This window comes from Cyprinus carpio, chromosome A11, assembly GCF_018340385.1.
Source record: "Cyprinus carpio isolate SPL01 chromosome A11, ASM1834038v1, whole genome shotgun sequence".
Lineage (NCBI taxonomy): Eukaryota > Metazoa > Chordata > Actinopteri > Cypriniformes > Cyprinidae > Cyprinus > Cyprinus carpio.
The window spans coordinates 23526554-23542517 of record NC_056582.1 but is presented as its reverse complement, the minus strand read 5'-3'; the positions used below and the strand labels follow the sequence as shown (position 1 = coordinate 23542517).

At 32.6% G+C, this 15964-nt stretch overlaps 2 protein-coding genes across 2 annotated transcripts in view; both read right to left on the bottom strand.

Annotated features, from left to right (window-relative positions):
- LOC109050777 (interleukin-17 receptor D) overlaps positions 1–10361 on the bottom strand; it is a 47460-nt gene extending 37099 nt beyond the window's left edge. The window contains 1 exon segment of the mRNA XM_042766892.1: positions 10135–10361. Coding sequence (XP_042622826.1) covers positions 10135–10251 — 117 coding nt within the window. The 5' untranslated portion in view covers positions 10252–10361.
- Positions 10362–13205: 2844 nt separating this feature from the next.
- Positions 13206–15584, bottom strand: LOC109050959 (homeobox expressed in ES cells 1). Its single transcript, XM_042767051.1, has 4 exons — positions 15256–15584; positions 14181–14353; positions 13901–14002; positions 13206–13690 (listed from the first exon to the last, which is right to left on the bottom strand). The coding sequence occupies exons 1-4, from the start codon at positions 15389–15391 to the stop codon at positions 13601–13603; spliced, it is 501 nt and encodes a 166-aa protein (XP_042622985.1). The 5' UTR covers positions 15392–15584; the 3' UTR covers positions 13206–13600.
- Between the last annotated feature and the right edge of the window lie 380 nt (positions 15585–15964).

Below are 15964 nucleotides of genomic sequence, written 5' to 3'. Positions count from 1 at the left end.
TAAGATAAAACACTTGCTATTTATGAATAAAATTAAAAGCTAACAGTTCATTTAAAAAAAGTATATAATATAAAAAAAATAAGATGAAACACTTACTAAATATAAATAAAACCATAATGTAAAATTAACATAATTTTTAAATAAAATAATCAAAATGAAATCATAAAAAAATTCAATATATTTTAAAGTAAATTTAAGTTTTATGTTAATTTTAAATTTTTTTAATATTAATTTTTAATTTATGTTGAATTTAAAAATATTTGAATAATTTAGATTAAATTAATTTCAAAAAACATTTATAAAATCATAATTAAAATTTAAATAATTTTTAAATTAAATAATCAAAATACAACAATGACTAAAACTTCATAAAGTCATAAAAATATATATAAAATTAAAATAAATATTAGATTAAATAAATGTATAATAAACTAAATACTCAAAAAAAAAAGATTAAACAAAACTAAATATTCATAAAATCATAATATTAAATTAAAATCAAATTAAAAAATGCTAAAAAAAATAAAAATCATAAAAATATAAGATTAAAATAAATCATGTATAATCATAATCCAAATAAAACACTGACTAAAAATATTTACATTGTTATATTTTGTGCTCCTGGCCATGTCCCGTTGTGACCATTAACCACTATCAGTAGAATGGTGTTTGTTAACCTGACATTCTTGTAAAAGATGAATCTTTGTCCTGTGTTGGATTGTTTCATTCTCTTTTCTCCTTTGTTATCACATCTTGTTTTTATAATTGTTTGAAATTCACATTACTGAATTGTGGATGTAGAAGGAGGAGGCTGCATGCTAACGTGTAACAGAGTCCAGACACGCTTTCAGAAGCCCAACAGCATGAGAGAAACTGATCCTCAAAAAAGCCCTTTCATTCACACTTCTATAGCCTGGATTAATAGTTAGTGCTGATAAACAGTCACTGTGTGTCCGCCCTGCAACACATATATGAGAGGACACGGCCAAGAATGACCCGCCGGATGACATTAACAAACAATGAATGTCTTGACAGGACAGAGGGCTTGTGGGATTTTAAGTTTTGGGTTTCTTGTGTTAAGAATGCGCCGCTGCCCACGGCCGTCCAGAACCACATGACCATGAAGAAGAGGAAACGAGAAGATCATCTCGCGGCTCTAATGGAAAACACAGAGGCGGTGCAGTGAAGTGAGGTTGGGATAGATTTGGGAGAGAGCAGAGCAGATGCATGTGTTGACTTTCAGTTCGGGGTGGTTTTGATTTTCAGTGTCAAGAGGTATAATGTTTGAGGCCCGAAATACAGTGAACACAGGGTGTTCTAGGTAGATTAAGTGATGTTGGATGAGCAGAACACACACTTTTCGAAAAAAAAAAAAACATGCCCCCCCCTGCAATGAAATCTTACTTAATTGAAAACATATCGGGTTAGATAGGATAACTCTTGAATCAAATATACAAATTAATACTAGTATATATATATATTCTTTATATATATATATATATAAATTATATATATTATTCATAAATAATTATTATATAAATAATTATATATATTATTTATATAAATTATATATATTATTCATTATTATTAAGAAAAAATGCTCAATTAAATTGTCCTTAGCATTTATGTTGATTAAAGTTTAGAGTTAAAGGAAAAGTAAAGTTTATTTTTTTTTATTGGCTGTTTATGTTTAGATGAATTTAATTTTAAAAATGTTAAATTGTTCTTTACAGTGGAAAACATTTCATTTTCATATGTGTTCTAGTAGAAGTGGGTTTTTTTTTTTAAAGTGTTGTTTGTTTGTTTGAGGTAAATGGTTGTTCTTTGGTATGACCTGAATTTTCGTTTTCGTTTATTTTTTTTAGTATATTAAAGTACATTAGGGTCATATCTGATTTGGAATTTAATAGTTACATCAATCTGATTTACTTCAACTTGACGACTTCGGGACTTCATCAGATCAGCAACAACACATATAAAGCTGTGGTTTTAATCTAAGCAGCCACAAACTGGCGACAATTAGGGTCATGGAGGATGTATAAGATGCCTAGAGCTCAGGGGCTCAGAGCGTGCTATTTGTTTGGCGACATAAAAGACTGTATAATATCAAAATCATTTTGCCTGGAACCTACCAGGCCAGGGAAAGTAGGTTGCTCTGTACCAGATCCTTGATTGGCCCCGGAGGCGAGCAAAGAGCAGCTCCTTTTTTTTTTGATGCTTTTTGTAATGGTTTTCCTACAGGCAGGAAGTTGCTCTGTACCAGATCCTTGATTAGGCCGGAGCAAAGAGCAGCTAATTTGTTGTGATGACGGACTCAAGTTACAGCCCTGAGGGTCGCCAGAGCATCGCCAACTGTATGAGGTCAAAGTGCGAGCTCAAATAGCATATATAAATTGCTTCTGCGATGCAAACGGACTCAAGGGTTTAGGAGACATTTTTATAGACATATTACAAATAATTATGTTTTGCATGGTTAATTTTCAGCATGTTATTCATTTCATGGTTGATTCTGAATAGAAGTGGGTGGCATGACAGCATAAAATTTAGCTATACATTGTGTACAGTATATTCACCTCAGTATATTAATAAACAATTTTATAATTATTTTTATATATTTTATTATATATTATGAATGTTATATTATAACAAATATATAATACATTTATATTATATTATTTTATTTTTATATTAATATTATATTATATAGTATAATTATATATAAATTATTAAATATTATGTTATTAAAAAAATTATAAAATAAATTATATTTTTTTATGTTATATTATATAATTTAAACCAAACACCATCCTAAAGTATTTAAGTTCATTATAAAAAAAATCACATTTTTTATATAATTTAACAACCAAGTATAACTAATTAAATAATTACATAAATTGATAAATAATTAATTAAATTTTTTTTATTTTGTTTAATGATTTTTTTTTATGATTAAAATATAAAGAAATAAATCATTAAAAACATTAAATTAAATAACTAATAACTACATATGTAAAATCTAACAAATATATAACTATTTAAATATATTAATAAATGAATCATTGAATGACACAAAAAATTTAACAATTATTCTTATTTTTAAATTTAAGTTCACAATTTTGTACATAATTTAATAAATAACTATATATATAAATTATTTATACAATTTATATATACATTTATAATTAACTATATATAAAATTATGTAAATAAAAAAAAATGTTGGATATATATATATATATTATATATTATAATATATTTATTAAATGTTAATAGATCATATTATATATCTTTATAATACTACACACACAACAACACACAACACACATACAAGTAACATTATATAGAAAAAATTTACACACACACACACACACTACAGTACATTATATAAATATTTTTCATATTATAAAATATTGATGTTGACATTATAAAATATTAATTGTGTTATTGTAAGTATGTAAGAGCAAAAAGCAGGCCAGACTAACTTTAGACCGAGAACTTTACCAGGATCAGATAAAATCACTGACCAATCACAGGCCCCCAGCCGAGGTGAACAGAGTGTCCCAACACTTAATTCACTTTTAACATACCTACGTTTACCAGCGACATCCTGCCATTCAGAGCGAGCAGCAGGAGCACTCGTCCGGTCGAAAGACGTGTTGCTGCTGAAAGACCTCCATCCCAGAATTCAAAGCGGTTCAGCGAACCGGGCCGATTCAGAGCTAGCCAACCAGGGATTTTCCCACCGCACTACAAGACACAGCCTCCAAGGTGACGAGCTGCTTGGATGGTTTTCAATGCACCCTTAAGATGGCACAGAAATAACTCAGAGCGAACCCCTTTCATTCTCTCTCCGCACCGTGAGCGCATGAAAACACAACCCCTTCCCCACATTCATTCTCAACCAGATCGTACGAGAACAGGGAACCAAAGTGTGAGGGCTCTTTTGAGAAACACACACAGAAATAGAAAAAGGCCCATATATGCACTGAAGGTTTTGCATTAGATCCCTGAACCACGGTAATAAAGGAAGGTTTTGGCCGGGATTCTGCTTGTCCTGTTTCGTTTGGGGTACGCCGTCTGGGGACGCAGTAAAACACAGGCTGTTATGTTTTTTTTTTGTTTTAGTTTGTTGGGGATGAAACTGGGAGATTTCAGCGCTGAAATATGTTTCTGAGTCCATTTGTGTAGTACGGCTGCTGCCTGATCTAGATCAGTGTCAAGATTCATTCTGGATCATAAATGTTTTTCATTAAATATAAAATATATTTTGAGCATGTGATATTTTTCACCCAAAAATTAAAGTATGAGTTTTTTTAGTTTCTTTCCTTTTTTAACACAAAATAATATATTTTGAAGAACACTGGGAACCAAATAGTTGCCGGTAGCAATTGGCTTTGATGGTTTTTTTTTGGATTTCAAATGGCTACCGGCACCAGGTTAGTTACCAACATTCTTCAAAATATCTTAAGTGTTCACTGGAGGAAAGAAACTCATACAGGTTTGGAACAACATGAGGGTGAGTAAATGATGACAGGATTTTCAGAAGATTGTCTTCGTTAAAAAAACACTGAAAGATAAAGCATGTAAAAAGTTGTAAATTACATCAAAAATTGTTTTGTTAAAGGTCAAGATTGACTTTCCAAGGTCAATCGATTAAACAGATTAAACAGTTCCAAAATTACTCTCATGTTGCTCCAACGCTGTATTATTATTAAGATATTTAGAAGAATGTTCACAGTGCTCATTTCCACAAAATAGAAGTACACATTACATGTGCCACATGCCGTTACTTTGTAATTGTTTATGAATTTTCCTGGCAATTTTTAGAGTGAAAATTGTTTCTACACCAAAGATTTTTCAGAGTAGATATATTTATATTTCTAAGTTCCAAAATAAGTAACATAAAAGTGCATTCCATGTTTTCTGAAGTTACATAATAGCTTTGTTCGAGGAACAAACCAAAATGTTTCATTTTCATCTCCCAGAGACCTCAAATCTCATTCAAGGTTGTGATAAAATGTTGCCTTTTGATCCATCGTGCCATTGTTTTTTTTTTAACATGATCGAAATGTGATGCAGCAACTTTAATATATACAACTACAAATGAGATTTTAGAGCTATGGTGGAGAGAAACATTATCGACTTCAGTTTGGTTTTGCTCCTCACCAAAGGCATCATATGACTTCAGAAGTCCTGGAATATAGCACACAAGTCATATAAACTATATTTAATATAAACATGCACTTACTTTAAATGCTGAAGAAAATAAACACACTGAAACTGCAAGCAAATTTCACAAACAATTACAAAGAAACTGCAAGCAACGCACTGAATTAAATGTGGAATTTTGTAGAAGAAAAAACAAAATACACTAAAAAAGTGTAGAAACAATTTTCATTAAGAAACTGATAGTAAAATTTAAAATGAATTGCAAAGAAAGGCAAGTAACAGTTAATTAAACATGAATTTTTGAAGTAGAAAGACTGAAAAAGTATTTTCTTGTAATATTTATTTACAATATTGTTTGCTTTTATTTACAACTTTGAAAAATCATTTTTAAAGTGCAGTATTTCCTTTTAAAACATAATCCAACATAGTCTTTAATTAGTTTTATTTACAACTTAGAAAACCCATTTTTACAGCATATGTCAAAGAGAAGCTTGGACATTTTGCCTAATATCATCTTTTGTTTATCACAGGAAAAAAGCATTATGCAATAATTACCTATAATAAAAAAAACATAAGAGGAACAAAAGCAATTCATCAAACAGTCAACGAGATTCATAATAATCATCAAACTAGTTTGGAACCAGATGATGGTGAGTAAATAAAGACGAATGTTTTTGGTGAACTACTGCTTTAAAGTTCTTTGGAGAACAAATAAATACACTCTCTGCAAAACATTTACTTGAGCGCTGAAGGAAAAGAGAGCTCTACGTATTTGAATTTGAATCGAGGCCCTCAATTCCCTTGAAAACACAACTGAGGTTTACACATGAAAAACACGGCCTCCCTCGATGCTAATCGCACCCCAGAAACCATTGCTCTCGCTGGAAACAATTTCGAGATGCTTGCTAATGTTTGTGAGGTTTGGCTGCCATCATTCTCAGAGAGCATAACTTAACCAGATGGACGGGGACGAGACTTTTGTTAAACCGATTACACAGCCGGTAATATCCGCTCCGTAATGAATTCCTTTATTTCTTAAACAGAGATACGGGATTGAGGTCAGCCTCTGAGAAGGAAAGGAAAGTTAGGCTCATTTCTACGACTCCCTGCGATGCCCTGGAAGTTGGAATATCTCACAGAGCTCGTTGGAAAGCCGAAGGCAGGATGCTATTGAGCCGAGAGGCCTGGGACTTCCGGAGAGAACAACCATTTAATCCGAATCCAAAAGGCCCCCATCAGAGAACCAATTGAGCCTCGGCTGGAGCCCAACAAAGCCAAAGGCCAATTTAAATATCTACCTTTGTTTTTCCTGAGACTTAACCTGAACTGTGCAGTCAAAAACAGGAAACAAAGCACAGACAGAAAGTATAAAACGCTCCACAGAGACAACATGTGACACAAACGAGTACTTTTTTTGCATATTAAAAATAAACAAGAATTGACAAAAACGCAATGATGCAAACAGTATAAAACTCTCTACAGAGACAACATGCGACACAAATAATTACATTTCCTTTAAAAATTTAAATTTTACACCTTAGGCATCATTCATATCCATAGCACAAACAAACACAGCAGGACAGGTTATGCATCATAATTTGCAACTAAACCACTTAAAGTATAAGCAATGGTATATTGCATAAAAGTGATGCCACAGTAATTTTACAATATAAAAATAGTGTTAAAGAGCCAAAAGGTACTTTAAAGCACAGAAAGCAAAAGCACAACTTCATTATAAAATCATATGTACAAAAATGGCTTTGCATATGTAATTTGACAAAAATAGAACAAAAAATTACATTTAAACATAAATAAATTAAAATTTTGCATTTAAAAAATGAATCGATTTTTTATGTTTTCGAAAAATATAACACAGTTCTAGGGGATTGTTTGCTTCTTTTTTTTGCCAATTTTATCTACGTTTGCACTGAAAAATAACAGCTCACCTATCCTCTACAATACATTTTAAAAGTTGCATAAGTAAATCTTACTTTACCTGCAGTTTATATGTAATAATAGTACATCTCAACAGCTAGATTGTTCATATTATTGCAAAATATACATCATATAATCACACAGCTCGATATATTATATAACGCATACAATACACTCACGTAAAGCAATATATACTATATAGTAAATCTCAACTGCCTGATTTTTTCATCACAAAATGTAACTATATTATCACCCAGCACTTTATATTATTAAGTTGGATATATATGTCCAACATAATCTGAATACATACAGTGTACTTGCATAGGGCCATATTTAGTATATAGGAATCTCAACTGTCTGATTGCTTGTTTTGTAGTAAAATTTAAAGTACATTATTGCCCAACTCTAATCTGATAAATGTGACTATAAATGCATCAACACATACATCATGAATTTCTGCATGAAAAGTTGCTTTTTTTAACAATATGTATTGTGAAAAGCGCTATATATATATAAATTTAACTTGGCTTGTCATCTAATTTTAGGCAGCAGTTATATCCCTGACTTGATGGATTATGCACCAACGTTTACTACTTAATGACTAAAACTACTAAACAAAAGTCTAAGCAATGGTAAAAAGCATAATAATGATGCCTCAGTAATTTTATAATCTCAAAATAGCGTTAAACACTCTAAAGTCTCTAAATAGCATGCTAAAAGCACAACTTCAATATGCACAAAAATCCATACAAAAAGACAATTTGACCATTGCTAGCTTTCATTAATGAAGTCACACACTGTCTGTTGTCTATAAAAAGTAAGTAGTTCAACTATGCCTCGGCCCAGTTGTCAGCGCAGAAGAAAACGTGTAACAGCGCACAAGAACACACAATTCATTCACACCTGAAGTGTTTCTCTCAACAGGACGGCTTTGATGTAGCAGCGGAGGGAGGCGTACTGTGCTTCCTAAAAGGAAATGCCAAAGAATTTTAATAGAGCAAACAGTTCACTGACTTCCTATGGGAAATGACTTCAAAGCAGCCCTGTCCCTCCAAGACAATGAGATTGTGGGGCAATCTGTCCGTCAATAGCCTGTCATCAGCAAACGACCCAGACACGGGTCAGCAGGAAGCAAAGCCCAAGACAAACACTGCCAACACAACATGGACTTGTGAAGAAGCTTGTACAGCCATATTCATTTCTGAATCATCTTTTGATACCTGAGACTCTTTATAAAAAGGAAGAGGTTGGCGATATTTGCAACAGATATCTCTAGCTGGTCTTTTTAAAATAGAAATTGTTGGAAAGACGGTTAAAAACATAAACAAGAGCACATTTCAAAGTCTTAAAATAATGCTTAATAGTCCAAAAAAAAAGCTTTAAAACACATAACTGGGAACTCATAGAAGGCATCTATAGGCGAATAACTACATAACTGATCATGCAAAACAGTAAAGCATTACTGTATTCATTAATAAAGAAGTCACGTTGCTTTCTATATTAAAATCTAAAAGGTTAAACCACGTATTAAACATCCACGTATTAAACATCCACCAAACAGCTGACGGTAGCCATTAGTCCCTTTCACACATACAGTCTTTACTGGTAAATTACCGTTTTAAAAATACTGGTAGATTCGTCCTTGCAATTTAATGGTATGAGAACTTGTAACATTACCAGTAAATTACCAGTAATGTGCTCTGTGTGAACAAGGAATGATTATCCACATGTATGTGTATGTACGATGCAAGAACGCGCTGTTTTGAGTTTTTTCCTGTACTATTGAAGTCAATGGCTACCGTTAACTTTTTGGTTACCAACATTCTTCAAAATATCTTCTGTTGTGTTCAACAGCTCAAAGAAACTCACACAAGCATGGAAAAAGTAAATGATGAATACATTTTCATTTTTAGCTGACTGTCCCTTTAAAAAAAACATATATTAATAATTAAATATCTATGTTTTATTTTGTTCTGAACATGTTTCGCCATACTTTGAACTATGCCAATAAAAGGATGAATGAAAACCTGCAATGCTTTTTAATTTCAATCTTCCCAGTGATCTCTAGTCAATCACCATTCAAATCCATTCACAAAAGCATCAAGAGGTCAACGCCAGGAACAAAAGATCAACAAAAGACCCAACTGTGAGACTCATTCACACATCTGACCGAATAAAAAGGCCATTTCCCAAAGCTCAATGCTCCTGACCGGATGAACACTGTTTGGACAAGACTTTAACTTTAAAAACACAGCATAAATCATACAGGTGCACTCTCAGAAATAAAGATCCTTCAGCTTTTTAGCTTGCATATGGTGCTTTAGAGATAAAAGAAAAGTGTCTTTAGATCAGTGGTTTGGATTCTGGGGTTTTAAGTTTCTTTTGGGAGAACTAGATAAATAAAAAGAACTTCTTGAGGGAAAATCAAGTTTTATCAGGTATTTTTGGTTTTAGTTTGTGGACCATCTCAGACCAGCAACAAACCTGGTGTAAGGTTTTTGGAACAGAATCAGAATCAGCTTTACTGCCAAGAGTGTGCAAACACACAAGGAATTTGTTGTGGGGGTTTTTAGGTGCTCTTGGTACAAACATACATACATACATACAAGAACAGAAAGAGCATTTAAATAATTAAGACTAAGGGGGAAAATATAATAATAATAATAATAATGTGCTGTATAAATAAAACTATATATGTAGGCTCTTTACATAATACTGTTCTAAAACCAGCTACCATGTTATAAAAGATATGCACAATTACAAATGTTCTCCTATGGTATCAGACCTTTATTTTTAAGAGTCTACACCCAAATAAACACATAATCTGCCCTACAAATGTATTTTACCCACTGTTCTGTGATCAGTAATTCGCCCTAGTTGTTGAATCCTCTCATTTAGACTCGAAACTCTCGTTGTAAGCAGGAAAGGGGCTGTAAATGTTGCTCTGAGGTAATGTGACGTGACTAAACTTGTTGGTAAAGTTTTCAGCTCGTGGCACTGACAGAAACAGAAACATCATCGTGTCTTTACCTTGTAGCTGCATTTATCCGAGGTTCCTCTCTTTGCTCCGTTCACCGAAGCGCTGCTGTAGCACACAAACACGCACAAAACCGTGAAAAAGTGAACGAGTCTCCGTGATCCAGCCATTCCTGTCCGTCCATGAAGCTCCACTGATGGGAATGAACGCGAGCGCGTCTCCGCCGACGACTGTGAGGGAGGTGCGCGAGCCTCACAAGGTGGAGCTCTCTCTCTCTCTGTGTGTGTGTGTGTGTGTGTGTGTGTGTGTGTGTGTGTGTGTGTGTGTGTGTGTGTGTGTGTGTGTACAGCATAATGCCATTCCAATCCTACTGTTTCTGTAGTATGCAAATGCAGTGCGAATAGCCTACTAGCAAACTAATTACATATAACAATAAATACTTAACATGTATATTAACAACACCTTTATTTCACATTTTAATTATATATATATATATATATATATATATAGGGTATATATATATATATATATATATATATATAATATATATATATAATATATATATATATATATAATTTAGGGCATTAAAATATATTATTATATTTATATTACTTATTGTGTTTGTTTATGCTACACATCTCATTATGTCACCTGTTTAATTAAGTAATATTTTTTTAGAAAGCATATAAATAAATAAATAAATAAAGCACATTTTTAATGCATTTTTGTGTAAAGAACTAGAGAATTAAAAGACATTCCTGTTGGAAAATTAAGTTTAAGCTGATGTTTTCCTTTTGAAAATAATATGTGAAACCGTGCACATTTACAATAAATAATATGTTATGCTTTGTGTTCTGATCACATGCTAACATGCTCTTTCTGCAGTATATGTAAACACATTTTCTGTATTAATGCAATAACCTGATTACCACTCTCTAAGAAAATAATTTTGAGATTTTGCCATTTCAACTAGAAAATGTAAGTTTATTGGCTTAAATGAACTAGTTGTTTCAACTCAAAAACACGTTGAAACAACTGAATCACACAGAGAAAATATTAAGATAACAAAAAAAATGTAAGGCAGCAGGGCAGCAAGTTTTTAAGTTGTTGTTTTCCAGTGCAGATTCTTGTGCTGTGCTTCATAATCCAAAGGGATTTTTTATTTCAAGTTACACAACTGTGAACAACAGTATATGGTGCCAAATCTTATCATGTTATATATTCAACCCATAGATCAGCTGGATACTATGCTTCAAAAATAGTGCAAGTAGTATGAAAGTATGCTATTCTGAACATGTACAGGATTATTTCATAGTTCATTATTAATCCATGTTCATTTGTACACACTTCCACATTCCATTGTAATTTAATTTCAGGTTGCAAAACCTGACAGACCTCATATATGAGACATTCACACCCTGTTATGACACGCTTGAAACATGTTAGACTTCTGAAGTATTGTGTTAGTGAGTGTGTAATCATATGCAATAGTGGATTATTGATGCATTAGTGAATTTTGAATATTCTGTAGATTGTAGGTTACTGCATCAGTTGTTTGCTGAAAGTATTATTCACAATCTTCTTGACTGCTAAGATGAACACATATTCTTGAAACTATCAATAATATTAAAATGAGATGCATTTGTACTAAAACCAGACACATAAAAGCATATCCACTACCCTCAAATCAAACTTTACCTTCAGATGATTAACAAAATCCAGCAAATACACAGGTTACGCCATGAAATGTGGATGTGTGCAGATGCAAGACAGCATTTTAAGCAAAAAAATAGTACTAATTAGAAAACAGGTGAATTGTATTGTGAGAGCTGAAGTAATGGTTTTGGATTTTGGAGCAATAGATTTAGTTTTGAGTGTTAGTCGTCAAGATTCTTTCCAAATATACATCACCTGCAAGTTATTGCTTTCTGTAATCCTGATGATATTTCTGTCCATGTCTCAAATGCTGGGAGAAAGTAAGACAGACAGAAAGTTCGGCTCATCTGCTCTTTAGCCAACAGCCATGATTTGCATCCAACGATCCTGTTTCAGATCAAAGTCAGAACACTGGAGGCCGGAGGAATCGGGTGCACAAATACACCCAGATCCTCTTTCAGCTCCGCTTCTGTTATTGACACTCACATGAAAACAAGCTGCTTCTGTTTGCAGCTTTAAAGATGACCACACCAGCAATTCCCCTACAGCTTTATGATGCATTCATAATTCAGTGCCTGCATAAAAAATATAAAATATAGCTGTAAATGTGAGGCATTGCCTTGTGAAAATGTGCTTTGATATTCTAGACAAATATAAATATTTGTCCCTCTTCCTAAAAAAAAAGCATGACTTTAAAGTTGTAAATGGTTTTATTATTATCCAGTGTTTTCAATATATTTTTGTTCCTAATATTAATTGATATATATTTTTTATGATATTAACATGAATTATTCCCAATATTTTAAATAAAATTGCTCATACCTCAACGTTTTACTTTTAAACATTTTGGATTTTAATTTTATTTTTAAATATTTTTTGAAAAGCATTGGATTTCCTTGAAAAAGCTAGGAAACGATTTTCACTCTTGAATAATTTCAAAGAATCCAAAAGATTTTTTAAATAATTTTGACTTTTTGTTTTACGTAGGTAACTTTAATGTTATATACATTATATTATCACAAGGATTGAAATAAGGCATTTGTTTACTTAAAGTTTGTTTTTATTTGTAGTCTACACTTTAAAAATATTTTTTCATTAAGTTGTAAATAAAACAATGGTTATGGTTTAAGTATGGTGTAGTATTTGCTAACAATTTCTAAGTAAAAATGGTTTAATTTTTTCAGTGTATTTCTTACAAAATGTATATATAAAAAAAAGTCAAAACAATATCGCCACCCAGTGTTTGCATATATCACAACCTATTTTTTGGCATTATAATATAATATAATATAATATAATATAATATAATATAATATAATATAATATAATATAATATAATATAATATAATATAATATAATATAATATAATATAATATAAAAATTTATCTCTTCAAGGATGCCAAAATGTGGAAAAGTGGAAATGTTAAAATCCAATGATTTATTCAAATGCAAATGTAATTGTTTTGAAATGCCAGGAGAAACCCCCGATGTGACCCAATCAGTACTTAATAGGTTTACTAATTTCTAGTTACAAAGCACTAATTAGTTTGGAGGTGGGGGTTATGTGTTTGCTTAACAGTTGGCAGAAGATAACATTAACTTAACTCCACTTGGAACTAGAGAAATTTAACTTTAAGGTTGAATTAAAAAGCTGGATTAAAATTGTGTTTATATTGACTTTATTATTTTAGATTTTTTGCAAACACACAATGAGAAATAACAATAAGAATTATTTTAAATCATAGTCAGAGATAATTATGAATTACAAAACAGGTAAACACATAAATAATAAATTACAGCATCACAGAGCGAAGGAGAGCAACATAAATAATAAGAAGAAGAACAAATGTGGATCTGCGACAATCAGCGTTCTTCTCTGCTGGTTTGTAAATCACTGAGGACGTTCTTCACCATGAGACGCTTCAGCTTCGCTCTTCTGTTCTGGAACCAAATCTAAGAGACAGACATAAAAATATTAATCAAACTGCTGGAATAAACTCTGACACATTTCATCATCTACAGTTCGAACGTCTTCCAGGTTAGTATTATGCATCTTAACAAGTCCTAAATCTGCAGGTCTGCTTATTCAAACAGCCCAAAACAAACAATATTATACTAAATACATAATATTAGTTCAATATATAGATTCAGATCAGTCTTTACCTGAATTCTGTCCTCATCTAGATGCAGTTTCTTAGCAAGTTCTTCACGTATATCAATGCCCGGGTGTGAGTTCACTTGAAACACACTCTCCAATAACTTGATCTGGACATTGAAAAAAATGTATTGTGACAAAATGACAGGTGAAAACACAATTTACTTTTTAGTTATTATACAGAAATCACAAATAGTCCATATGAGCTTTCATTCTTAGAACATATTTTTATTAGCCGGGACATATTTAGACAAATTCTGTAAATCACATGTATATGTGAACGTTTACCTGAACACTAGAGAACGCCGTGCGCGGCCTGCGCCCGAGATACCAGTTCAGTGTTCTCCTGTACGAGTCTGCTGGGGATTTACTGTAAGATTTACTGTCTTCATTCGTCCTCACATCCACTGAAGATTCACTGTCTGCGACCACGCGACGGTTCTGGCATGCTGGTTTCACGTCTGAAATAAATAAAAGACAATATGTTAGAAAATAATCAACATCGGTTCGTGCGCACTATCGCTGGAAAGTGCTATTTATTTAGGCTTAGTGATCGGTTTGTTCGAACGGGTCTCTCAAGAGAATCGGTTCAGTAAACAGAGTCATCGCTTAAAATTATTCTCAGAAACCAAACTGCTCTCTGTTTTTTTAGTTAATTTAGCCTAAATAGGTTACATTATCGGTTCATTGTTTAGCCTAAATAGGTTACACTACAGTATCGGTTCATTCATATCTAGAAAAGAAGCAAATTTCATTAATAATTGCAAAAAAATAAAAAATGAATAAAACGTGAAATTTTGTAGCTGAAAAGAAAGACTGACGTAACATTAACTTGTAAAAAATACTCTAATAATCTTTGTTTTATTCAGAGAACCGGTTCAGTAAAATTCAATCGGTTCGTGCACACTATCGCTGGGAATAGCGAATCATTTAAGTGAATCGGATTGTTCAAACGGGTCGCTCAAGAGAATCGGTTAAGTAAACAGAGTCATTGCTTAAAATTATTCTCAGAAACCAAACTGCTCTGTTTTTTCAATTTGTTTAGCCTAAATAGGTTACATTTATTGTTGTTCTTAATATTAATATTAATTACCAATTTTATTATTTTATTCCATTTGAAATAATACGCTATTTATATAAAACTGTTACTTTTTACTTCCAAATATTTTTAAATATTTCTTTTATTTTAAAATATACAGAAATAGTCTAAAGACAGCCTACACCAAATGATTTGTGCTACAAACCAGCGTGTTTGTGATAATTACTCATTCATCAATCATTAATTGTTTTGATTTATTTTGCGTTTAAAATATGAAAACACACATCTAAAATATATTTGTGCATATAGTGTGTGTTATTTTACCTGTCCACGGTCGGTAAGGTGCTGACAGGACGGTTCTCTGATCCGGTCTGTCGAGTCCCAGGATGCTGTCGATGGTGAAGGCAGACTGTCTGGGCATCGAGCGGTTCTGATGCGCACTCACTGTGAGAGAAGCCATCTGGAGATCCAGTCCTCTTCTTCTGGTGTGATCTGAAAGCTGGAGGTTTGTCTTTATAGCTCCACGCTCCCCAAAACATCACTAATTAAAGCCTGAGACTCAATGCTTTACATGAGAATCGCCGGCCCTCTGCATGGGGCCCCTGGACTGCAGGAAATTCAGGGTCCAGATGAGGCGTTCCAACCTGAAGCAGCAACCTGTTATCTACTGAAGACATTGAATCCCTTAAAGCTGCTATTGAAAGGGACAAAACAGGGCTCATGTGCCATTCACCAGGTAGAAAATTAGACCCCATTCTTGGGATTAATTTTCTTTTTATTTCCTCGTGCCACATCTGCAGCATTATGAGAAAGCAGTCAACTAGTGCCTAATCTTATTTACCTTATTTTCTACCACACAAGTTTAAAATAATAATAAAGCCTAATGCTGTTAAAACTAATCCTGCTGAATATTCCCATTCTCTCTTGACATGCATGGAGAAAGATGCTCCGGATCACACAAAAGCACAATAGCTGCCTGGCAATTTGCTGAAAGCAGCATGTAATAATTGTCTTATTCAGTGCTGAATTGAGC

What these genes read in the sequence shown, in the direction of transcription:
- LOC109050959 (XM_042767051.1), bottom strand. Translation starts at nt 15,391, where the DNA reads ATGGCTTCTCTCACAGTGAGTGCGCATCAGAACCGCTCGATGCCCAGA. An exon ending in CGGCGTTCTCTAGTGTTCAG is followed by an intron (nt 14,003 to 14,180) that starts GTAAACGTTCAC and finishes TTCAATGTCCAG; the next exon opens with ATCAAGTTATTGGAGAGTGT. An exon ending in TAGATGAGGACAGAATTCAG is followed by an intron (nt 13,691 to 13,900) that starts GTAAAGACTGAT and finishes TCTGTCTCTTAG; the next exon opens with ATTTGGTTCCAGAACAGAAG.